The 24,925-nt window shown below is 41.0% G+C and overlaps 1 protein-coding gene across 1 annotated transcript in view; it reads right to left on the bottom strand.

Annotated features, from left to right (window-relative positions):
* Positions 1–372: 372 nt before the first annotated feature.
* The window catches only part of LOC139452856 (QRFP-like peptide receptor), a 31,629-nt gene continuing 7,076 nt past the window's right edge, over positions 373–24,925 (bottom strand). Inside the window, exon 2 of the mRNA XM_071234493.1 lies at positions 373–1,729. Coding sequence (XP_071090594.1) covers positions 951–1,729 — 779 coding nt within the window. The 3' untranslated portion in view covers positions 373–950. The remainder of the gene's footprint in view (positions 1,730–24,925) is intronic.

The raw sequence follows: 24,925 nt of genomic DNA, 5'->3' as shown, positions 1-24,925 counted from the left end.
GGTCAGTTCCGTGGACGTGTATATAAAAAGTAAGATAATGTAATGAGGAGAGTGAAGGGTCAGTCCCGTGGATGTGCATATAAAAAGTAAGATAATGTAATGAGGAGAGTGAAGGGTCAGTCCCGTGGACGTGTATATAAAAAGTAAGATAATGTAATGAGGAGAGTGAAGGGTCAGTCCCGTGGATGTGAATATAAAAAGTAAGATAATGTAATGAGGAGAGTGAAGGGTCAGTCCCGTGGATGTGCATATAAAAAGTAAGATCATGTAATGAGGAGAGTGAAGGGTCCGTCCCGTGCATGTGCATATAAAATGCATGTGCATATAAAAAGTAAGATAATTTAATGAGGAAAGTGAAGGGTCCGTCCCGTGGATGTGTACATAAAAAGTAAGATAATGTAATGAGGAGAGTGAAGGGTCAGTCCCGTGGATGTGTACATAAAAAGTAAGATAATTTAATGAGGAGAGTGAAGGGTCAGTCCCGTGGATGTGCATATAAAATGTAAGATAATGTAATGAGGAGAGTGAAGGGTCAGTCCCGTGGACGTGCATATAAAAAGTAAGATAATGTAATGACGTAACATAACGTTTATCTCACAACACAACAAACAAAACCTCAGCCAAGAAGAATGTCTTTGACATTAGATAGATTCTGTCTACCCATCTCCAGATCTGTCTCTGCCGACAGATTACGTATCGTGACGAGCATGGTTAAAAGTTCATGTTAATTTGGCTCGACTAAAAACGAGAAGAAAAATTTCTTCTTCCAGCAAAGCGTCATAAATACCACATGGTAAGAAATGTCGGATGAACGACAATGTGTGCTATTTGCAACCATGGCGATATGTTTAAATTCCAGTAATATTTCGACAGTTTGATATCGACAGGAAATCTTATGGTTCAAATGCAATTGTGACGTTCCAGGAACGCGACAGCCAAGTTAATCAATTTCACACATAGTCGACTTGGCTCACATCACTTTTCACATAGCTATAGTTCGTCACTGTCGTTCGCCTCATGGCATTGCTCAGATCGTTTTTTGAACCACATACAAGGGCTTTTCTGAAAGAATTTCGAAACTTTTGTGAATAGATGTTGTATATGATTGGGTTACCAGCACTGTTGACGTAGATGAGAAGACGAACGAATGCCATAAGGTTTTGATACTGTTCCACCCCCATGCTTCGTACCTTTTCCAGCGGGGTGAAAATCTGCCAGAGTGCTACAATACGAAACGGAAGCAGACACGAGAAGAAGAGAACAATGATTCCAATCAGCATGCTTACAAGTTGCTTCCTTGAGTTGTTGGACTGAACCTTAGCGCTGTCCTTGACATCCCCACTCATCATGGTATCCTTGACAACCTTGTAGATAATGAACGTGTACAGGAACACGAGCAGGGCCATGGGGACGACAAAGAAACAGCAAAATATGATGACCATGTAAACAGTCTTCCAGTTCTGGTTGATAGGAGTGATGCATATCGAGACGTATTCTTGGTAGATGAAATGGTATTCCTCAGTTGTGTGAGCCATGACGAGGAAAGGTGAAGTGACGGCGAGGACCACGATCCAGATGACAACCATGATGAGCATGGCCTTGGACTTGCTGCCAGAAGAGTAAGTGCGGAGTGGGTGAGCAACAGCAAAAAATCGTCCGAGGCTGACGGCCAGAATAATCATTATAGAGGCATGCGTCACGAAGTTTTCAAGGAAGCTCACAAGTCTGCCTGAAAGTAGAAAAGATGCTACAAGTTTAGATAGTCCTAATACAGTACACAATAATCACAACACGGACAAGTAGCGAGCCTTGGCGAGGTAAATACATAGTGTTTCTTCCTAACCAGGATATTTACCATCCCCAGATACACAAACGTGATAACCTTTTTATCATATAATGTCATTCTTCAATTCTGTGCACGAAATGTCTTTCCATCTCTCACAAACATTACCTAAACAATGCAAGTTTTCCTGGAATGTGCGCATTAATATGATATTATTTTAGTGGGTAAGTGATGTGTCAGTCGGACAGTGACAGTAGCCAATTCCAACTGAAACCTGTTTCTTATACAGTGGCGTAACTGCATATATGCAAAACAACCATTGGCTACACAAATTGTTTTAACTTGCCTTTCGCGGCAATCCATCAATCTGTCCGATAGAGTAACCGTCCTTTATCAAAGGGAAGTTACTCTAATCCTAGTCTATGAGACGTTACGGCCACAGTCAAACGTTGTTGATAGTCGGCCTGTCCTGTCATAACTTTCCGAACTGCGTCAGATGTACACACAGCAACAAAACGAAACAACTTAACGATTCGAACATATTTCGGCCAAATCCAACTGTTATATTCGTGTAAAAGGTTCCAAGCCGCAGAGGTGTACAAACCCAGCTTTGGAATCTGATCCCGTTTGGCTAGTGTCCTCGCAAAATTGGTTCGCAATTTATATCTCCAAAGTTGCCAAAACTTGTGAAATGCCTTTGCTACACCCCAATTAGACAATAATTTCAGTATATTAGACTATTCTTTTGATAATGATAGCAGTTGTCCCAGTAGTTTCGATGGTTAAGTCTGGTTCGATCGCCGAATGACAAGCTTTATCCTGCCGAGAAACATACCCATTATATGATACATTTATATATCTTGTACAAGCTGGAAGAAGTTGGGTGCTGCGTTACGCTATCAACAGCTTGACTGGTGATTGCATATCCATCGTTGTTTTCCGTTCATGTCAAGTTGATTATGAAGATTCAGAAACCATGTACTTTTGAACCCGAATTCAGATTGTTGTTTCGACACTTTGACTTAGCTTTTCGCCATAGTAAAATAGAAGTTTAAAGATTAAAAGAAACAGGATACTTTCCATGGCTAACATTAAATAGAGATCACCACTTTCACTAGAAAACTGGGCAGGTGGCATCAGCAGAGGAGGGTCGGTCTACATCAGCTGGTGCTCCGTCACCATCTCAGAACCAGTGTTCTCAATTCTCAATTAGGAATAGACAAGATGTGTGTATTATGATAACCAAAGGATTTATTCCTAAAAAAATAGTTGGTATTTAAGATACGAAAACACGTTCATCTGGCAATTTTACATGAAAGGTTATTGAGTAGATGAGATACACAGATGTACTTTGGCTAAACGGAGACCGCCATTTGCAACTAAAACTATACCCCGATTTATTATGTACATAAGCACGATACATAGAGTTACTCTGTGCAAATATAGGGGGTATTTACACACAATAGCATGATGCAATGACATACACATACATATAGGTAGTATTAATTACAACACATGTACAATCATCTATTATTGAGCTTGGAATAACCTAGCATTTCCAAAATTCATCATGGACAATTTGAGGTTATGATTGTGTTCATGAACCTTTCGCACAAATCGTTCAAGTATGTCCTGATACGAATCGTACCGAAATCGGCGTCTTTGTATTGTACATTGTGACGCACTAGACAATATCAAGTATATTTTAATGGGATTGTCGACTTTATACACCCAGGTTTCCATACACTGCTACAAATTTTAAAAGGCTTCGCTTAAAGATCCTACGATAACGTACACTTTTTGAGTTACGTCATAAAGGGCTGACGTCATAATCAAATCACCCCCATGCCCCATACCCCATGATCTAACGTATTCTTGATAACATTGTCCTGTCAATCAAGATGAAGCATGAATGTCTTACAATGATGCTGAAGTGACCGCGAGAAGTAAAAATAGTCACGCAGGTATCAAACAAAATATTATGCCCCATTAATAGTTAAAAATTCTACATTTGAAACGAAATCAAAATTGATGGTTTCTTTCCGCGCCCCCTTTCGAAACCGAAATCGGTTTGTTAATATTCTCAGCAGCCCATGAGAGTAAACAGTCTTGAAAAGATTGTGTAACGAACACCCGCGCCACGGGATTACCACAAATACAAAAAAAACACCGTGTCAGTGCCACATCATCATGAAAAAGTTATCCGAGGCACTGGTGCCCTTGAAATTATATCTGAGCAATCTTTGAAACATTACATAATCACACTTCTGTTGCTCAGCATGATTCCCTTATCAACATACTGCAGGCAAAGAACAACAGTGGCTAACCTCTCCGCCAGGCTCGTACCACCCCGACGCAATTTTACATCAAGTTACACCGCCACAAGCCATCGATTCATGTCAGTTGTACGTAACCAACCAACTCGGTAACCACTCATATTCATGGCTTGCAGTTGCTGCAGTTGCTACCATTTGCGACGGAAGACTCCCCAACTGACAATAACTAGCGAAACAAAACGCCCGCTGTGGGTTAGCTCGGCGCCATAATGCGCTTGTGGAATATTTGGTGACACGTGATGAAAGATGCCATGACGACCTCAACACAAAACAAAATGACTGCGAAGAGATTATTGTGGTTGCTATATGGCAAGCCAGTGGATTAGTCATAAAACCGACGACCCTTTACATAGTATTATCTCTCTCGTGTCTCAAGGACAGATCTTACTCAACTTCTTATGCATTTGCGCAAACTAATTCGTTTCGCACGAAATCAACATCACAGCGTCCGGTGCGCAACATGTCAAACATAATAATGAGCTCACCTCGCCCTTATATATCAACATATACTATCAACACACTCTTCTTCTTAACCTGATTTGTTTTCTCTTAATGCCATTCAATACACCTTCTGGTGTCCTGCGTCACATGAATGACATTTTGAAGTCTACATATTATGAATGCAGGTGACAATAATGTCATGACCACACATATTCTAATCGTTGATACTATTCTTTGTAGGATATACGTGTCATGTAAAGACACTCTCAAACGCAAAGAATGTTATAATCAATAGATATAGCGTTACCACACTACAGCTATTTAAACTGAAATAATGTGGTGAAAGATTCTTAACTAAGTACCTGTGCTTGATATTAAGTTCAATGAAAACAAGGCAAAATGTGAGCAGGTCTCGCTAATACCCCAAATCTCGACTCCAACAAATATATTTCCTAGTTCAAAACATGAAAAAAATCATATTTTTCAGAAACTACACATATCGAAATCAAACTTTGCACTGCAACTCTCCTATTGGTATAGACACTGAACCCCCAATTTGAAAAGAATCCATGAAGTTGTTTTTTAAGCTATAGGTGACACAAATGTCGAAAAAGCTGAAAAATGGAAACTGTTCTAAATTTGAAAACAATTCTATCTTATAGGTCGCACAAATGTTTAAATAAATTGAAAACTTTAAAGTATAAAAATGAACAAAGCTTTCTTTTTTCAGAAAATCTGAATATTGAAATTAATATTCGCACTGCACCTCTCCTATTGGTATAGAAAGTGTTCACCAAGTTAGAAGAGAATCTGCAGACGTTTTCAAGTTATAGGTCGCAACCAAAAACGTCCTCGGAAGGACGGAATGAAATCCTTGATGCAACTATATACCCCCGCCCTTTTTTTGGTCGGGGTATAATAAACGTATTCTGAAATTAAATAATTTATTCCTCAATACATATTTATAAAGATATCTCCTCGACTTTGAGGTCGTGATTCGCAGTTTGAAGGTGCATGTTATTGCCCGGCGCACAATTTGGATGTTTGCGTTTCTGTTGGGAGCATGATACTCTTACGCGTGTTTGGGTAATGTGAACAGAACACCGATTTTTAGCTACCAGGTCTTCATAAAAACACTTTCGTTTTACGCCTCGTTTTACGTCACCCTTCTTTTAGAGCGTGTCACTCTGTGTCCTGTTACCAAGCACTGATTTTGTCAGTGAATTTGTTATGAAAAAAACCATTGATCAGAATGACCAAATATTATGTTCTTATTTTCAATAACCTAATTTTTACACAACTTTCTATGAAGTACAAATTATTACTTCTTTATGTTACATTCAGCATTAAAGATACGTGTTCAAATCTGATGTTTACTGGGTCAGTTTGAGAAGTCATGTTGCTGGTAAAAACATTACTACTGGAAACCCAGAAACCTATGATTGTGGGTTCGAATCCCGGTTCGCCCCGATTATGTTTCTAGGTTTGTCAGCACCATACCCGTGCTCGTGGGTTTCCCCTAAGTGGTAAACTTCTGAGACCTGCATCACGTCGGACTTTCCTCCCACATTAAGCTGACATGCCGTGATATAACAGGAATACTATTAAAAGCGGCGTTAAACCCAACTCACTCACTCGCTACTACTGGAAACACACAAAACAAAAATTGTCACAATGTCATGCTGGTTAATTTTATTTGGTTATATATACATTCTATTTCATGAGTAATCAACGGAAACAAAAAGTATTTTTAGCTTTTGGATTTTAGAACATTTAAAAAAGGTTTACATTTATCTAGACATATTCTTGTCAAAATTTGAAAGTGTCAAACTGACTTTTGTTACGAAAAGGGAGGTAATTTAGGAGAGATCAAGTTATGCTGTCTATCATCTGGCATACGATCCCGCCAAAACGCCCGGTTTCAAATTGAAATAGGACGTATCAAATTTACAGTTAGACTAGGTCACATTTCAAAACATGTCGGTTAATCTCCTAACTGATCTGTATATTTCAATCAATTACCGCTCATTGCGAGAGAAGCGGAATTTGCGAAAACTGAATTTAGGACAATGTTCAACAAATTTTCTTTTTAACGCCGATTTACTCCCAAATGAGCATGGTCACTCGTCTTTTTGAAATCGCGATCCTCGAAAGGAGTAATTGTAAATAAGACCTAGAAAAATCTAAATATTTTCATTTTAATGTCTGGATGGAATATGTCCTGAAATTTTGCTGTCAAAATTAAAGAAAGAAATTGTTCTATAGACAGTATACATTCACATTTTAAATCCTTCCCTCATTATCGAAAAGCTATGATGTTTTGTACTTCTGTCACCACAGATTCGGATAGAACTTAACTTTTTAGGCTATCAGCTCGATAGTTATGTGGATCGCTAACGCGATTAACAACAGTTCTGACATACAATCTGTGATGCTTTCTCTGTGTTTTCGAAGTGCGGCAATTTGAATCGCACAGATTACAAAATGAACTATCAATATTTGATTCACACAACTTTGAAACGCAAAGTTAACCCAGAAATGGGTACGTACAGAACTAAACTGTGAAATCAATAAATAACCACACAAGAGCAAAGAACAATTAACAAATTATATTGACATACACACGACAAGGTTTACAATCATAAAAGGCAATACAACGGGTCAAAATATGTGTTGCAGCAGTAATATACAATATCAGGTTCACTTATAAAAGTCGGTGCAGCCACGCATGTCCAGCAGTTATCACAACTGGAGGACTTGAATGAGCAACGTGTTCCTTTCTTGAATCCAGGAATGGAAACAGGCAGTCTAAAAATCTGTCTTTTCCTATAGATATCCCGTCCGCACCGGGCAAGTTGATAAGAATCGTCCTCGTCTCGCTCTTATATTGGTATGACCTGCCTTCCAGAGTCTTCTACCTTGAAGCTGGACTGGAATACTGTCGTCCGACGGTTAAGAAGGCAGTAGATGAGCTCCTCACAGATGAGCTCTCCTTGAAGGAGGGTACAGATGTTACCAAGCGCTGGGACGGAGTTTGAGCTATGAACTACCATGGCAGATCACTCTAAATCAAGGTCACTGCCAAATAACACATTATACATGCGCCTCAATCAAATTTCTACGTATTATCATCTGAAATAAAGTTATAATATACTCTGCCACATGTAATTCATTTTCCCCGAGTATATTCAGGGATCCGGACATCAATGCCCTAAGTTGTCTCGGCCAATTGTAAATTATATTTTTAGCTTACAATTAGACGCCGGTCAACTGTGACTGAAATCATTCTTTTGACAAAAATCGGATGTGACATGACGGTCGCTGATTCGAAGGATTACAAAGTCTAAATAAAGGATATCCTGGCGGTGCACTCAATACCAGCAGAAACACTCCAAGTCGTCCAGTGAATCGAGACGACGAGTTTCTCGGAATATTCGCGGTATTCTTATCAATCTATCCTCATCATCATCATCTCCCCCATCTTCATCATTAAATATATCTATGGAAAGCATACTGCTATATTGGATGAAAATGATAAATAATCTTACGCCCGATATGGAGCTATCTTAAGATTAATGAAATTCTTACGATATCTTAGGTTTACGTAGGTTCATGGGCTGGCACTGGTAAATCAGTTTTGATAAGGGAAACACACACTCGCCTAAAAAGTAAAGAGTATCCGTGGTGGCAAATTCTGGCGTTGCTTCAACTCAATTTCCTAATGCAACAAACCTTCAGAAAATGTCACCCCAGAATGCCCAGAATATTAGAGACATCCGAGTGCTCAGAATGGCGGGCCTGAATGTCAAATGCTCATAATTGTGAGCAGGTAATGTTTTCATTATCATTTCGTCGGATGTTGAAAGTTAAGACTTTTCGTTTAGTAAAAGAAAGTTCGTGACATTCTGTTTTCAATAATTACGTTTGTGTAATCATAACCATTATAAAAAATACAAAGTATGTTTACAATCATCAAATGTGTTCATCTGTTCCTGAGTTCGACTGCAGGCTTATTAGACAAATAGGGAAATCATTTGGAAGTGTACGTGGGTGGTTTCAAATCCCACCTCTGCCTAGGATGAAAAAGACACTGGAAAGCTGATGGGAAACATTTTCTGTGGTATTTTCTGATGGATGCCTCTGTTATTGTCCTTCACCTTTATTAACACAGATGGTTTTTCTCCAGTCTTGGAACTCCTCTGTCCCACACTGTCCACAGATGGGAAAGCAACTCAAACATGTCTCCCGAAAGCTGTCAATCGTTAAATGAGTTACTGAAGTTGTAACAATATGATAATAGTTTTATGATGATAGTTGTATTTGGTTCAGTTCTTTGTAATTTTGTAATGAAATGGTCAAGTCACATTAACATTACAATTATGTTTCTGACAGTTCCTTCAAGTAATTGACACGAAAAAGTACCATAATACTTATAGCTATGTTCATTCTTGTATGCATGTACGTATATATGGTATGTCATGTTTCAGACAAATATAATATAAATAAATAGTGAACTTAATGATTGATGAAATAAAATATGTCCGTTGCAATTACGTATTTTGCCGCGTACCACATGTTATCGTGTTCTTCGCAGGTGAACAATTGACTTGCAATTGGTGGGGCAGGATACCCTCGTCTTTTCACGAAGACCTGGTATCATCACTGTGTGATAGTGATTCATAAACTGCTCATGACATAGTCGGAATCTAACAATCGACTCTGCTTTTAGCAGATATTTTCTCATGAATATGGAAAGAGTTTACTCGCTTTTATTAACTTGCAGCCACGTTACCTTCATGTATTGTGACACTCACTACGTGCGTTTGGTATGGTTCGAGCAGCCACCGATCAGAGTGCTCGACGACATTCAGCGCGGAAATTGTGTTTACATCTGTTATCGATAGCTTTGTTTGAGCCAATAACTCAAACGATCACGTTCGAGAGACTTGAATATACTAAATATAGGCAATGAATTGCAAAAAGAAGGTTTGTTAAATACAGTGCCAAGGTGGAGGAAGATGAGGAGGCAGTGTGAACAAGACATACGTAAATTTCAAATAATTTAAACAATGCAGCAGATTCCACTTCACCCAATGTTGCGATATGTATACCACTCCAAAATTGCCGTGGATCACCACTTTAAAAGGTTATACGTCAAATTGTGTGCATCTGTTGAAATAGCCAAAGACAATATTGCGTGAGGACAGGAACAAAAGTCTGTTGTCATGTGCCACGCAATGCCAACAAACAACATGTGACCAATGATTAGTCAGTCCCCCCGTCAAAATGAGAGTATCTGACCAAGGCTAAAATGTAAACAAATCACGGAAATAAATTCATTGTCCTGAAGACAACTGTCAGTAGCGCGTATGTGATCCACGTGATGCGATCACATCCTGGCACCGTTGTCTTATGCCCCCATAACTGTCTGGATGGTTGCAAGGCCCACTCTTCAGTAAGAGCATTGCCGAGTTCCTATAGAGATGCCGCAAGGACAGGGCATCATGACAGGGCGATCTTCAGCTCGTTCCACATGTGATTGATAGGGTTGAGGTCTGGTGACTGGGCTGGACACTTCATGCGGACAATGTTTCCTTTCCAAATATGCATCAACGACCCTGATACGATGAGGTCGTGCACCAGCATACGGTCTCGCGCACACACCCAGCATGTCAGCAGATGTAGCGTAAACCTGTCATCGTTCCCCGCTGTAGTACATTGTGATCTGTTCTTTTAGCTCTGCTGGTCCCACCCCAAATCACGATTGAGCCTCCTCCATAGCGGTCATGTTCGGCTACGTTGAGATCCTGAAATCTTTCCCTTTGTCTATTCACACACGGACACGATGATCTTTTAAATCTAGACATTATCTCGATTCATCAAGTATTGGAACCCAGTCCTGGTCTGTCCAATTGACGTGATCTTCAGCACAATCCAAACATGCCTGCCTGTGATGTCGTGTCAGTAGGATCTGAATGTATGCCCTCCGTGACCGGAGACCAGCCTCACTGAGACGATAACGCACTCTCTGAGTAGAAGCGTTAACGTCACTGACTTTCCGCAGGTCATTTCTTAGTGTGGTAGCAGTCATAAAGTGATGACGTCTTGCTGTAATCAGCAAAAACCTGTCTTCCTGGTGTGTGGTGGAACGTTGTGGACTACATGTATGTCGCTGCATAGGTGATCCTCGGTCATGTCTATGATAATGACCTTTCTCAGATCCCATTTTACACTAGCCACGTTCATGATAAGATCCTCTCTTACATTCCAACGTACACAAGACATTTCCATCCCAATGACATTATTACACCCCAGTGTACACTATGTCCCATTTTCCCGAGGCAAGAGAGTTAACTGACTTGGAAAGTCCAGTTTCCACCCTTGTCGAACTGGTCTGGAATTTCTGGCCTCGATCGCAGCACCACCAGAGGCTATTACGAGTCCACACACCCACACCCTCCCCCCTCTATGTCCCCCTAACGGACCAATTAGATTCCAATTCTTGCCATCAAAGGCGACTAAAGGGATCGGGAAGTCAGGTTTGCTGACTTGGTCGATGCATGTCATCATGTCCCAATTGCGTGGATCGATGCTCATGGATTGTCTGGTCCAGACTCGTTTATTTACAGTCCACCGACATATAGCTCGAATATTGCTGCGTGCGGCGTTAAACAACCAACAAATAAACCAAACCACCTCTCATGTCACTTACATTTGCTTCAAGCAATATGGCGGCTCCCAGTCAAGACGATCTCATCGATGATAACGCTCTTTAACTAATACGGGTTTGATCTCGCGAAATGCATCATATCAGTTGAGCACCTTGATTCAAAACATGAAAAGATTTGCAAAATATATGTCGACGCCGAGTTGACTATACACATGCTCTGCAAATACTGCAGTCGAACGAATACGGCACGGCAGTTGCCTTGTTGTTTGTGAACGGGATGTCGATATCGTTACGGGGTTTTGATTGGACTATGTATAGACTAGTTAGTCGAGCCCAAATATTATTCCATTATTCCAACCTAGTTCGGCAGATGACTATGTCCATGATAATGACCTCTCATAGACCCACTGTACACAAGCCACATCCACGTTAAGTTGCTGTATTTTTTATTTAAATTGACATCCATTGTTCATGTTAACACGAATTCGCTTTATATTGATAATTCGTTATTTCTCCTATCTCTTTACTCTTCACTAAGGCATTTCTTGCTGGAGGACATCTTGTCGTGAAAACAACAGAACCAACACAGTACGCCTATGTCATTCGCACGTACCAAGTCAGCGTGCGAAGGGTCGACTCACAGATGTCTCGAATCTACATTCGTTTGCTAAATACTATCATTAGGAGCCAAAGGGTTAAAAGTCAGTGGCATGAGACAACTTTTTTGTTTCAGGTCGTCAAAAGTAGACACTGACATTTTAGAGTTAGGCCCTTCACTGGCTTCAGCTGGCTTGGATGTTGTCCCTCCAGGCTGACCGACATGGTAATTGCCTGGTGCCGACAACGGGTAATCTATAGTCTGCGACACGTGCTAACGAGGGTGTAGTGAGCGCTGCACTGGCATACGATTCTCTTAAATACTTCCACCCATCAATACATCGATAACCCTGTGAAATCATGACTGACTAATAACACAGTGTACTGAAATGTTACCATGCGTATATAATTGTAAATATTATGCACGATAATTATAGTTTGCGAATCCGTTTACTTTACTAATTATTGATAAAGGGATATCGATTGTCGAGAGACTCTTCTTTCTATGATTTCCGGTTTCCTTGAACGTATATCTTAAAGTTAAGAAAGGTGGAGAAAGTCACCGAAATTAAGTGCCCTGCTATTTATATTAACCGTTTCTCGCTTGTTTACAGATGTCTATTGGCAGTGCCCGTTCCGAGCATGTCGGTATGATCTCTGGAGTGAGCGGTGCGTGATGTTAGGAAGTGGTTAAAGCACTCCATTAAGTTTGAATGAAATTGGGAGTAACGGGACGTGTATATAAACAGATGGTATAAGCAAACACTTCTCAGTGAAAATCAGTATATTTTCTATCCCCATCCCACAGGGGCAACCTTGTGGGTATAGCATTGTTTCGTCACACCAGACCTACATGGTTGCAATGTGTACAGCCTATTGTTCGTGTCCTCCATTGTGTAATGTACTTTAAACCAGGCTGGCTTTTGCATCGGTGCTTGTTTTATATTTGATGATTTCATCTAAGTAAATCCATATAATAAATTATAACTTTATGAATAAACTATTGTAATTAACTATATTAATATAAAAACGTTTATTACAAGAGAGTGTGAACATCATTGTGGTAAAATACAACATGAGAAACTCTTCTTCTGTATCCGAATGTTGATGTTCAGAAAGTCTAGCTGGACACCAATATTGTCCTGTCCAACCTCCGTATACACTACAGCAGCTGCATACAACGTTAAGCGTGTACAGCAAACCTAACAGAAACAGAAACAAACAGAATCACGGGAGTCACCCTGATAACAAATTCTTGCCCAGAAGACACTCTATTTTCGATATTCATGAAATAAGCCAAGAGCAAAATCCTCGCAAGAAAGCCCACTGGTGTGCCCTTTGACGTTTTATCTTGAGGATTCGTAACAAATTGGAAAATACACTCGTCTTTACAGGTTGAGTGAGATAGAGACACGTTGTCCCTGCAGGCGGCCGACGGAGTCCATGATCTAAATGATCCCAGGAGATGATGGGTGACATTAGGGGTGTTCCGCCCTGCTTGTTGTTTGTGCTGTCAATATCCACGCTCTTACAGCTTCATTAACTTTGCTCACAAATAATCTTTGAGACTTTGGTCGTAAACTCCTCCCCATCTATCACATGTTGCGGACACAAATGGGATTAGGATGGGGAAATGTTAGCTTGGTTCCCGCAGCGCTAGTGACTGGAAGAATATTGAATACATGGCATCTTTCAGTCTGTATTGTGCATAGTGTGCAGCATGGAAACTAAAACGGTAGCATGCGATTGCTGGCACGGTAATGCAAGGTTACTGGAAAAAGGAAAGAGTCATAAAAGGATCTACAAGAGTCGTCATTGGTCGGGGTTAACTATACCTGTGAAAACATGATAGATATGTGCATGATTGTAACAGAATGTTTACTGAAAACCACTAAACTGAAACCGCTTACTGGGTAAGAATATCAGTCGGGAGTGCTTCCCATATTGCCTTCCTGGAGCTTCTGATGCCGGGGGTGTATGAGCAGAACCACGAGAGGTGATGTACTCACATCAACACCACAGTGTGTCCATGCATTCACATGCCATTGACACTAACTGGCAATGTAGATACATGTTTGTACTATGCAATTAGTAGTCGTAATAAGAGTGTTGTTAATCGTTGTGCCTGTGTTGAGCTGAAGGTTGTCCTCAGCATATGACTACAAAAGGGTTCTATGATTCTGACAGTTAATTGCGAACAACAGTCAAGAAAAGAACAACATATTATGTTGGCACATCTATTTTTGGCAGTCCATGTATTTATGGCCGAAACAGCTGGACAGGAGCTTGGCAATTAATGTTCTCATACTGGTGAACAAGGCCTCGTTCACTAGTGTGTTTTCGAGCTGACATTGAATGTATATATGAAATGACCTGCGTGCGAGTGTGAGATGCATTTACCGATGTAAACTGGATTACAGAAGCGTACCTGGCTATTAATTCGTCAAACATGTTGCACCTTCAGGTGTTCTTGTAAACAATACAGAACAAGTGAAACACACGTCTTAGGCGCCGCATTTCGCTGTGCAGAGTTGCGTCCCTTGGGCACACAAGAAGTCTGATTGTGGGTTCGAATCAAAGTCTGCGCCGATTAGGTGTTTAGGTTTGTCAGCACCATGCCCGTGCTCGTGGGTTTCATCAAAGTGGCAAACGTCTGAGACTTGCGTCACTTTGCGCTGTCCTGACACGCTGTGATATAACTGGAATACTGTTAAAAGCGGCGTTAAACCCAACTCACTCACTCACCCACCATTAACTTTAGTAACATTTCCACAGTGAATAAATGTCTGCTTGGGGCTTTATTAGTGCCAAGCTTGCAATGGTTAATTGAGTGTCCGACTCAATATTCAACGACTGTATGTGACATATCGGCATTCAGCTCAGGCAGAAAACAGCATTAACCAACTGAAGCAGTAACGAAATAGAGCACCACCGTAATTAACAAAGATCTAGTCTCCGCTACAGTGATTTCTGTATTGGCATGCACGTCACGAGATCAATCAGTGTCTGTGTGTAATCTAGTTGTCCTCCCGTTGTTTGACGAGATATTTATTTACTGACCAGAGTTGTTGAGAGGCCGCACAGTATGACAATAGTCCAGTTACTTGCTCATGACATGACGCGACAGGAGTGTGTACTGAGGGCTTGCCGGCTGCTAATGTAGATGTCCATGTGTAATCTATGCCGATAAACGGTTGGATAGATTTAGTACTCACAATAGCATATTACAATATTGTGATTGTCATCCACAGATCTCACAGGCTGTCTGTAGTCCACTATGCAAAATATTAATCCCCACACCATGCCTGTAAAATGATATTTTTATCATATACGTCGTTATACTCTGTGTGAGGTGTTCTCCGGGGGAGAGGCGACATGTTCGCCTATGTGTAGTATTTGCCAACATGCAATACATTCCAGGAATCGCTACTCAAAAGAACTTTCCTTTGTGGGGTGAGGTGAAATGGGGCTTAACGTCGCCTCCAAGGTTCGTGTTATTCTTTATCTCAGTCTGCTTTCTTCAATAGAAATGGTCGAGGTGAATCAGTTCAGCTTATTAACACAATGAGAACTAATCAGAGAATTGAGCTTCTCTGACATGTCTGACACTGGCAGATATTACACAACATTGACAACCCAGAAGGAGCGAGACTTCAGCTCGAACCTAAAAGTGAATAATTAGTTATGTGATCTGAAGAGAGAGCTTGTTCCAGAGGTAGTGTCCTACTCTTTTAAAAGAGCGATCACCATACTTTTTGTGCGTGTCGATGGCACTTGATCTGAGCCACTGAGATGGTTGGCGACGTTGAAGTAGAGAGGCGCGATACACAGGAGCTTGACATTTAGACATTTGAAGACAAGGACCAGAATTATGTAATGTATCCGGTATTGTGTAGGCAGCCAGGTTCCAGGTGGAACTGGAGTGACATGGCCGTAATATTTCTCTGAGAATTGCTGCTGCTGCGTTCTGGACATTTCGCTTGTTTGTTAAAGAATGCGGCAGGCCGAACCAAAAAACATGCTGTAATCTTTTCGAGATGTTATATAGAACTGAACCAGTGGGGAAGCTGCATGTTCATCTGAGTACGTCCTGATAAGATCTTGATGTCCCGGCGATGATGACGTGATGGTTTACAGATACCGTTGATGTAAATATATATACAACTGACGCCAATGTTTGGACCCTCTCAAATGAAACCAGGACAGACGAATTTTTAAGTGATTTGAGAAAAAAGATCAATATGGTTGTCTTCTGCATAAGATTACATCTTAAGTTATACCATCGGACAATGTCTCCAAGACGTGACGTGTGACCAAAATTAGCCTAAACGTAGATCCTTTGGGAATCTGATATTTTCACATATTCCCGTCAACGCATACAGATTGCTGTCATCGTGACATGTAATATGTTATCACTTCTAATGCTTTTATAAACCTTAATATCTCAATTTACGCATAATCGTTTTATATCTATAAAGGAGAATCTAAAGAGAATATGTATCAGGCTGTCTGACATATGAAATTATATACTTCATGGTGTATAAATGGTGCACTGACAAAATGGCTGGTCAATTTCAGTGACAAATGTTATATTTACTATGCAGACGTATACATATCCACGTGTACAGATGAAGTTGTTTCCATAATGAAGATATATAACACGATTATCTAGTTACATTTGATGAATAGTAATAGTAGACTTGATGAATAGGTGACGTCACATTCGACATAGGCTAAAAATATTGTATTGTCATTTACAATACCTGTCAACAAAATGACAAACGGGAACTCTATGGCCATTTGTCTAAATCTAAATGTAGAGTGAAGTCACGAGGTGAAATTCTCAGGAATATTGGTGACAACACGGTGAGTATCAATCATTGCGATGGTTTTCTATACAATAAAGACGTCCAGACTGCTTCTCCCACAGTGCATCAGAAAGGACTGAGAAAACTTTCAACAGTAATCCACAAGGATTCAAATTCAAAGCCTCCAGTATATATTGATGATTAAACAAGATACTACCAATAATATGTTTTTAGGGAAAGCGTAGAAAGACGTGAGTCTCCGTATCACAAAAAGTAACACCTAGCCGGTCTATCTGTATTTGGAATTGTGGGATAAAATGTTTCTGTGTTGTCATGAACAACAGCTGATTTAATATTAAACCACTGACACAAGCTCATTTGCGTATTACGTGACTAGACTCTTATCTTCATTTAACCAAACACTGTTGAAATCAGAGCAATCCGTAAAAATGGATTACAACTACAACCGGGTATAAGAATGAATCTTTACACATCAAAGTGACCATATCTCTCCTGGGCATTCTATGTTTGTGGTGGAGCCCTGCAACCATTGTAAATGCAATCTAAATACGCAAATGGAAATATTTACACGTTTCATGTCATTTCCCAAGTTCAATAAGCCGTCTCATGACATATGTCATCTTATTGTGTTGTCCTTCAAAAAGTGAAATGGTTGATAAACATGAAATTGAATGTTGAATGTGGAAAAGATCGTGTTACAATTTGACTATCCTGTGGCCTGTGCACCAGACTGACAAAACGGAACAAAGGTGACCAGCGTCAGGCGACACTATCTCCAATATCGCGGGCCCTGTAGAAAATGTGATGTTTATCAATGATTATGAAAATATGTTGTATGCAGGTTCCAGCAATTCCAGAAGGAACACAAACCTTTGTTGTGTAACAGGTCACATCCACAACATGACTAAGCTGCTTAGGTACCTCGAGCATTTTCTCCACCACACACGATGAAAAAATATAGGGGCCTAAATAGGTTGTGCCATTTAGATAGTTACGCTGACTTCATTGGCATTATACGTGTGTCTAAAATCAGAAATATTTAAATTTCTATTCACAAACAAACGTGAAACCTTTTCGTACTTTTTTTTCTATTCTGAAATACAACCATTGTGACATTGTTTTGACAATGTCTTCAAAAGGTCTCAACGTTTAGCACTTAGCACATAACACGATTACATGCCTTTTCACAAAGGTTTGCCCGTTGGTTTTAGATAAACTGTAAAACAGAAACAGTCAATCCTGAAATGCATGAATCATAATCGAATACATGCCAGCGGCGACAGTAAGAGAATTGTCCCTTCCAGCACCTGTCACAGCCCTCTTCCGGTCATGGCTGATCTGAATGTATATAGCTAACGCATTGGTTTCAAGACCTATGTGAATTCATGTCGTCGCAGTGTAGCTGTCCAATCTACCACTCCAATATAGTGACTCTTCTTGGTGACAATGCATCATTGACCGCTGTGTGTGATGATTGGGCCATTAATGTATGTCCACGTGAACATATACCGCAGTTATTCATGTAGGGTAATAACTCGCAACTGTCAGTGAGACAGGTATATTGTATTTATATCACTAGTGTGTTAATGAAGTATTAATGTACAAAAAGACCTGAACTCTGGGTTTCTGCACTGAATTCACATTATTCTGGATCGTGTACCAAATGTTTCAAATGTTGGCGCTATAATTCATATTATATTTGATCCTGTACCACATTTTTCATATTACGGTGTCTAGCAAAGGACCCACGTGGGAGAAGAATTATCACGGAAGAACTGAAGTGTAATGTAAATCACACACATCATGAGTCTGTGACATTGTCAATCTAAACCATGTAACAGCTTTCTCTTGGTTTGGTAACTTTTTCATCTTACGGAATATATACATTCGACACATTATCATGTATTTGGGTCCAAAGGATTTCGTAGATATACCTAGTTATATATATATATATCGACGTCTCTCTTATATAGAGACTAGTCCGGGAGCACATCCCTTATATGGAGACAAGTCTTGGAGCACGTCCCTTATATGGAGACAAGTCTGGGAGCACGTCCCTTATATGGAGACAAGTCTGGGAGCAGCCGCCGACCAAGCTGCAACACAATAGACGTGTTGTAGCAAATAAGATGGCACCATCCTACATATTATTTTGCAATCAATTTGTTCAAAGTGTCAAAGGTTGACATGCATCATGCTCTCATCGCCACGTTAGCATCTCCACCAGACGCCATTCTGCCGGACGATGTGGCACTGCACTCCAATACCGTTCATAAAGTTCAAAGATAATCGTCTATATGCCAATCGACTGTCAACTGGAAGAACATATATTCCGAAATGCACGAATATCAGCGACGATCAAAAACAATCTATCAGTGTACGATGTATGGATGGGAGATGCGTGTGTGTACTCGCCTGCTGTCAGTGTGTGTACTTGCCTGCTGTACAATGTATGGGGGGGGGGGGGGGGGGGGGAGATGCATATGTGTACTCACATGTTATTCGATGTATGGGTGGGAGATGCATGTGTGTTCTCGCCTGCTGTATGATGTATGGGTGGGAGATGCATGTGTGTTCTCGCCTGTTGTTCGATGTATGGGTGGGAGATGCATGTGTGTTCTCGCCTGCTGTTCGATGTATGGGTGGGAGATGCATGTGTGTTCTCGCCTGTTGTTCGATGTATGGGTGGGAGATGCATGTGTGTACTCGCCTACTGTCGTTCGATGTATTGGTGGGAGATGCATGTGTGTTCTCGCCTGCTGTTCGATGTATGGGTGGGAGATGCATGTGTGTTCTCGCCTGTTGTTCGATGTATGGGTGGGAGATGCATGTGTGTACTCGCCTGCTGTTGTTCGATGTATTGGTGGGAGATGCATGTGTGTACTCGCCTGATGTTCGATGTATGGGTGGGAGATGCATGTGTGTTCTCGCCTGCTGTATGATGTATTGGTGGGCGATGCATGTGTGTTCTCGCCTGCTGTATGATGTATTGGTGGGAGATGCATGTGTGTACTCGCCTGCTGTATGATGTATGGGTGGGAGATGCATGTGTGTTCTCGCCTGTTGTTCGATGTATTGGTGGGAGAGGCATGTGTGTACTCGCCTGCTGTTCGATGTATTGGTGGGAGATGCATGTGTGTACTCGCCTGCTGAATCATGTCAGTAAGTGGGCAACACGTTGAGCATAATTTGTATCCGTAAACGTTCGTGTTTTGTGAATATGACAAAAAAAGAACCCTAAAAGATTCCAAAAGTGCCTGTTGATAATTTTCCAAGTAATATGAAAATAGAGCCTGATGGAGTTTATTGTCGAAATTACTGCGGCTGTTATCTATGTAGCCACACAACATGTGAACTACGTGACATTTGTACATTAAACACACGTTCTTTTGTTATACAGATCCAAAAAGATGATCAAGTAATTTTATAAATGAAGCATTTTGAATCACGAGGACGCCCGTCAGTGTTTGGACAGCAGGGTTATGTCAGTACTGTTACTCCCCCCACACACATACACACCATGATAGCGAGCAACACGTGACTAACAGATGGGCGTCGGCTATCTTGTTTTCTCTATCTTGGTGCCCGCCGTTGAAGCAGTGCTACTTTAACCTGTTGGTCGATGGTGTTAGACGATAGGGAGAAATTTGTAAATATGTCCCCAGATAGCAGTCAGGCGTTTGGCCAAAACAACTATTTCAAAATTACTGTTTCAGGCCATTTCCGATTGACAAGATAATTTTGTTTTCTGAATTATTGCTGAATTATTGTCTATAGTCACTTCTACAAATATCAACTCTCCCATGCAGACAAATATGTACGGTTGGGGATTTTTCTTTTCAACACCCCTAAATCTACGCTTAAGTATCTAAAATGATTAATAGATTTTGCGTTTCCTGGACATGAGTTTCCTTAAAGATGACATTTCATGTTTCTCATAGTTATACTGTTTCCTCATATCACGAACAAAAGACAATCGTGGGCGTCATGGCATGGCCATACATTCATAGATTCATGAATGGCAAGATTACAAAAACCGGTCTAGCGCTTACATTGGAGAAGGTGGTTTTAAGAGATAAGTGAGCTGCAATGTCGTGCCAACGCATAGGTGTTGCTCTAACCAGCATCAGATCCAATGTATATAAGGGTCTTGTCTGTGTAATTGTGAAGTATAGTGTGGATGGCATATCTCAATGGGATGTGGAACGCATTGTGTACCAAAGGCTGTCAGTTTCCAGTGATGACTCCTCCATGGTCTGGTGGTAGAGTGTCTGCCCGGAGAGCGGAAGGTCGGGGGTTCGATCCCCGGCAGCGTCATACCTAAAGACGTTAAAAGATTATACTTGTTGTTACCCTGCTTGCATTAAGAGGCTAAAACAAGTGCAACAAGTGCAATAATATTGAACGCGCCGTTAACCCTCATTCCACCTCACTTCACCTGTGATGACACAGACTTCTGTGCGTGGTCTCGCGAGTATGTTTATTGTTGAACACCGCATTATTCCAGCTGTATGACGGCTTCCTGGGTGAACCGGTGTCTACGGCTTGAATCTCTTCCTTATTTTCCCACTCGTCTTTGTCGTGTGCAGAGTTTCGCATTGATCTTTCGCGTGCCAGAAACCTATGATTGTGGTTCGAATCCCAATTCGCTCTAATCTAGTTTCCAAGTTTGTCAGCACCATACCCATGAACATGAGTCTTTCAAAACTCCTAAACGTCTAACACCTGCATCACTTCGGGCTCTCCTCCCACATCTTATATAACTGAAACACTCACTCTTACTTAATTTCAAAACCTCGCCAAAGTAGTTGATCGGGATAAGAGGGTTTTTCTGTGACAAGTAACTAATCTGGCCGAGACAGACAAGTGGTTGCTAGAATGAGCAACAATCAACACCGGCCAACGGTGCAAGGCTATACCTTGCTAAAGCCCTATTACTGAATGCGCATATACGAGTACCAACGCCAGTCGTGAGTTGCTGTGCACGTTAAGTATAACTACCACCAGTCAAATACCTACGTTTCAAGTCGCGGATCTTCCCCAAGAGTTGGCAGTGAAAGTACACTGTGTACGGTCACCTTCAAATACCCCAACCTTTACACCAGGGCTTATTATCTATGTTTTGTCACCAGGCAAGTACGTCTCTGCCAACGAACTTTACAATTATGTGATGCTATCCTTTTCCATGGTTTTGCAGAACATCCTGCCCACCTGGGTGGTAGTAGTTCTTTTGTTCGCTTCAACTGTTCATGTATACGCGATTGAAAATCCCCAACAACGTCTTATACGTACCCCACAGAACTGTGCAGTGTGAATATTGCATGAATGTTATAAGCGGAAACAAAAGCCAACAATCTATCACCAGCCGATATGAATGCTGCTTTGAGGCTTGGAGTAGTCCTGCACCATGACTGTGGAATAAATGCATTTTATAGAAACAAATCCAATGTAGATTTGTATAAAAGCAAGTTTAGCCAGCTCTATTCCACATGAAATCAGCATCATAATAAATTGATTGTCTTAATTTATAGGAAAGAAATGTACTGTGTGAAAAATGATTTCATAGACTATATGTTAGTCTAGCCGATGAGCTGAGCAAGATGACAGATGCATTCCTATAACCTGACATGAGTTCAGATCTATGTTTACGCTAGCATCGTTTCTTGGTTATCCCCAAATCATAGGGAGACTCTTACGAAAACACGAGAACGGATGTAACGATAAGAATAGATAGACTGACCTGATTTGTATAGCATGACTGCGCCAACTGCACGTACACAAAAAATGTGTTCTGCCGCAGTCCAGACATTGAGATTGCCTTCACGTATATATACTTCCTTCCGAGATCTAAAAATGATCCACCTGCGTATGGCTGCCCTTGGAGTTGCCCGCCATTCCGGCTGAAAAGCTACCCTAAGCTGGACCACGTTGGCGGGTGCTGGTCTCTTGCGTACACTCTCCATCCGAGAACATCCCACATATGCTGTGATGGGAGTGTCATGGGACTTAGCGGGCCAGTTCAACGTCCGTATGCCTTCTCATGCACGATGTGGTCTGGCATTACCATCTTACTTTTCAAAATTTCTGCCGATAGTTCTAACGAATGGAACAAGGACAGGATGCAAAATTTCGTCAACATATCGCTGACCAGTCAAATGTCCAATCACAATAACCAAATGAGATCGCCTGTCATGTGTGATACCGCCCCACAACATGACACTACTGATTATGGGCAAGAATTGTTTTTTCCTGGCGCACTGCTAGCGGCCATGTCGCCAACAATGTTTTCTGCCATCTGTGAATCGGAGGCAAAACCTTGATTCTTCTACACCACCCAAATCTGTGTCGACTATGTTAAGATGTTAGGGTCACACCTTCACACGGGCTGGATAGAGTCGGTTTTTAACGTTAGATTTTGAAATTCGCCTTCCTGTTATTCTACGGAATTCTCTATTGATATCAGGAGCAGATTTGAATCTTAGCTCCGTTGCATTAGAGATTGTGAGTTCCCCTATGGGCGGACAAATGTTGGCTTCTGTATGCACGTACATCACGTGTTGTAATTATTTCATTGTGATTAGATTTTGCGATCAGATGCAACGCCACGGTATTGTAAACATACAGCTCCACGATAGCTATATTCAAATAATTAGTTCCCTTGTTTTCTGTCAGTAGTATATATATTTTACATCTTCTCTGTTGAGACATAATCTATAATGTTGTTATGTAATCCCCATAAATATTAGTTGCTTCCGCATACCGTGAAAGGGAGAGCAGGTAGCATTGTGGTTAAGTAAAAGCCTACGCTTGACACATCGAAAAATCAGGATACGATTCAAGAAAACGAAGTGAAATAGATACTGATGGATACTGACAAATTGGACCTTAACGTCAACATTGTCAATGCCATCACTATAAGAGAACATTATTGGTTTTACGATTCAAAACTACGTTCATCAGTGCACCTCCCATGACAGGAGAGACCAAATACCCACAGTTAACTGTGAGGTGACTGACAAATATAGGACAGGAGTTTTAAGCAGGTCTCTGTAAACATCTGAAACAAGTGTCATCAACAGGTCAGCTATACACGGTATGCATGTGCTACTGCGGATGGCCCTACACGAGGTGTGACAGGAGTTATAAGCAGGTCTCTGTAAACATCTGAAACAAGTGCCGTCAACAGGTCAGCTATACACGGTATACATGTGCTACTGCGGATGGCCCTACACGAGGTGTGACAGGAGATATAAGCAGGTCTCTGTAAACATCTGAAACAGGTGCCGTCAACAGGTCAGCTATACACGGTATGCAATTGTGCTACTGCGGATGGCCCTACACGAGGTGTGACAGGAGATATAAGCAGGTCTCTGTAAACATCTGAAACAAGTGCCGTCAACAGGTCAGCTATACACGGTATGCATGTGCTACTGCGGATGGCCCTATACAAGTATTTTGAGTTCACTGAAACAATTTGTTCCCTGAACACTTTCTTCTCCTAAACACACTTTCATGAATCTTCTGTCGTCAAACGTTTGTGTGTGCACTTGATCGATGATCTTTGTTGACACACTATATATACTCGGTGAATGTTATTGTCACACTAATATACTATGAGATCGTTATTGTCACACCATATATACTATGTGATTGTTATTGTCACGCCATAAGTTCGGTGATCGTTATTGTCACACTATAAATACATGTTCTCTGAGATCGCTATTGTCACACTATATATACATGTACTCGGTGATCGTTATTGTCAAACCATATACACTCTGAGATCGTTATTGTCACACCATATGCTCGGTGATCGTTCTTGTCACTCTATATGCACTCTGTGATCATTTTTATTACTCTTAATATACTCTGTGATCGTTATTGTCACACCATATGCTCGGTGATCGTTATTGTCACACAATGTGAGAAGTAATCGTCATTGCCAAACCATCTGATGAGTCACAGGTATCAGTTTAACGCCGAGGTCCGCAGCTATGTATCACGACAGGCCTGTAACTAATTGGCAAGGAAAGCATCGGCTCATGGGGGGCGTCACATTTCCAAAGAGGTTGATCGTTATTGCCACACCATGTGAGAAGAGAGTATTATTGCCACACCATGTGCGAAGGGAGTATTATTGCCACACAGTGTGAGAAGGGAGAGTTTTTGCAACACATTGTGTGAGAAGGGAGTGCTATTGTCACGCTGTGTGAGAAGGGAGTAGTATTGCAACACAGTGTGAGAAGGGAGTAGTATTGCAACACAGTGT

Source organism: Haliotis cracherodii, unplaced genomic scaffold, assembly GCF_022045235.1.
Source record: "Haliotis cracherodii isolate W230 unplaced genomic scaffold, xgHalCrac1.p SCAF_9, whole genome shotgun sequence".
Taxonomy (NCBI): Eukaryota; Metazoa; Mollusca; class Gastropoda; order Lepetellida; family Haliotidae; genus Haliotis; species Haliotis cracherodii.
This window is presented reverse-complemented; position numbering and strand designations above follow the sequence as displayed.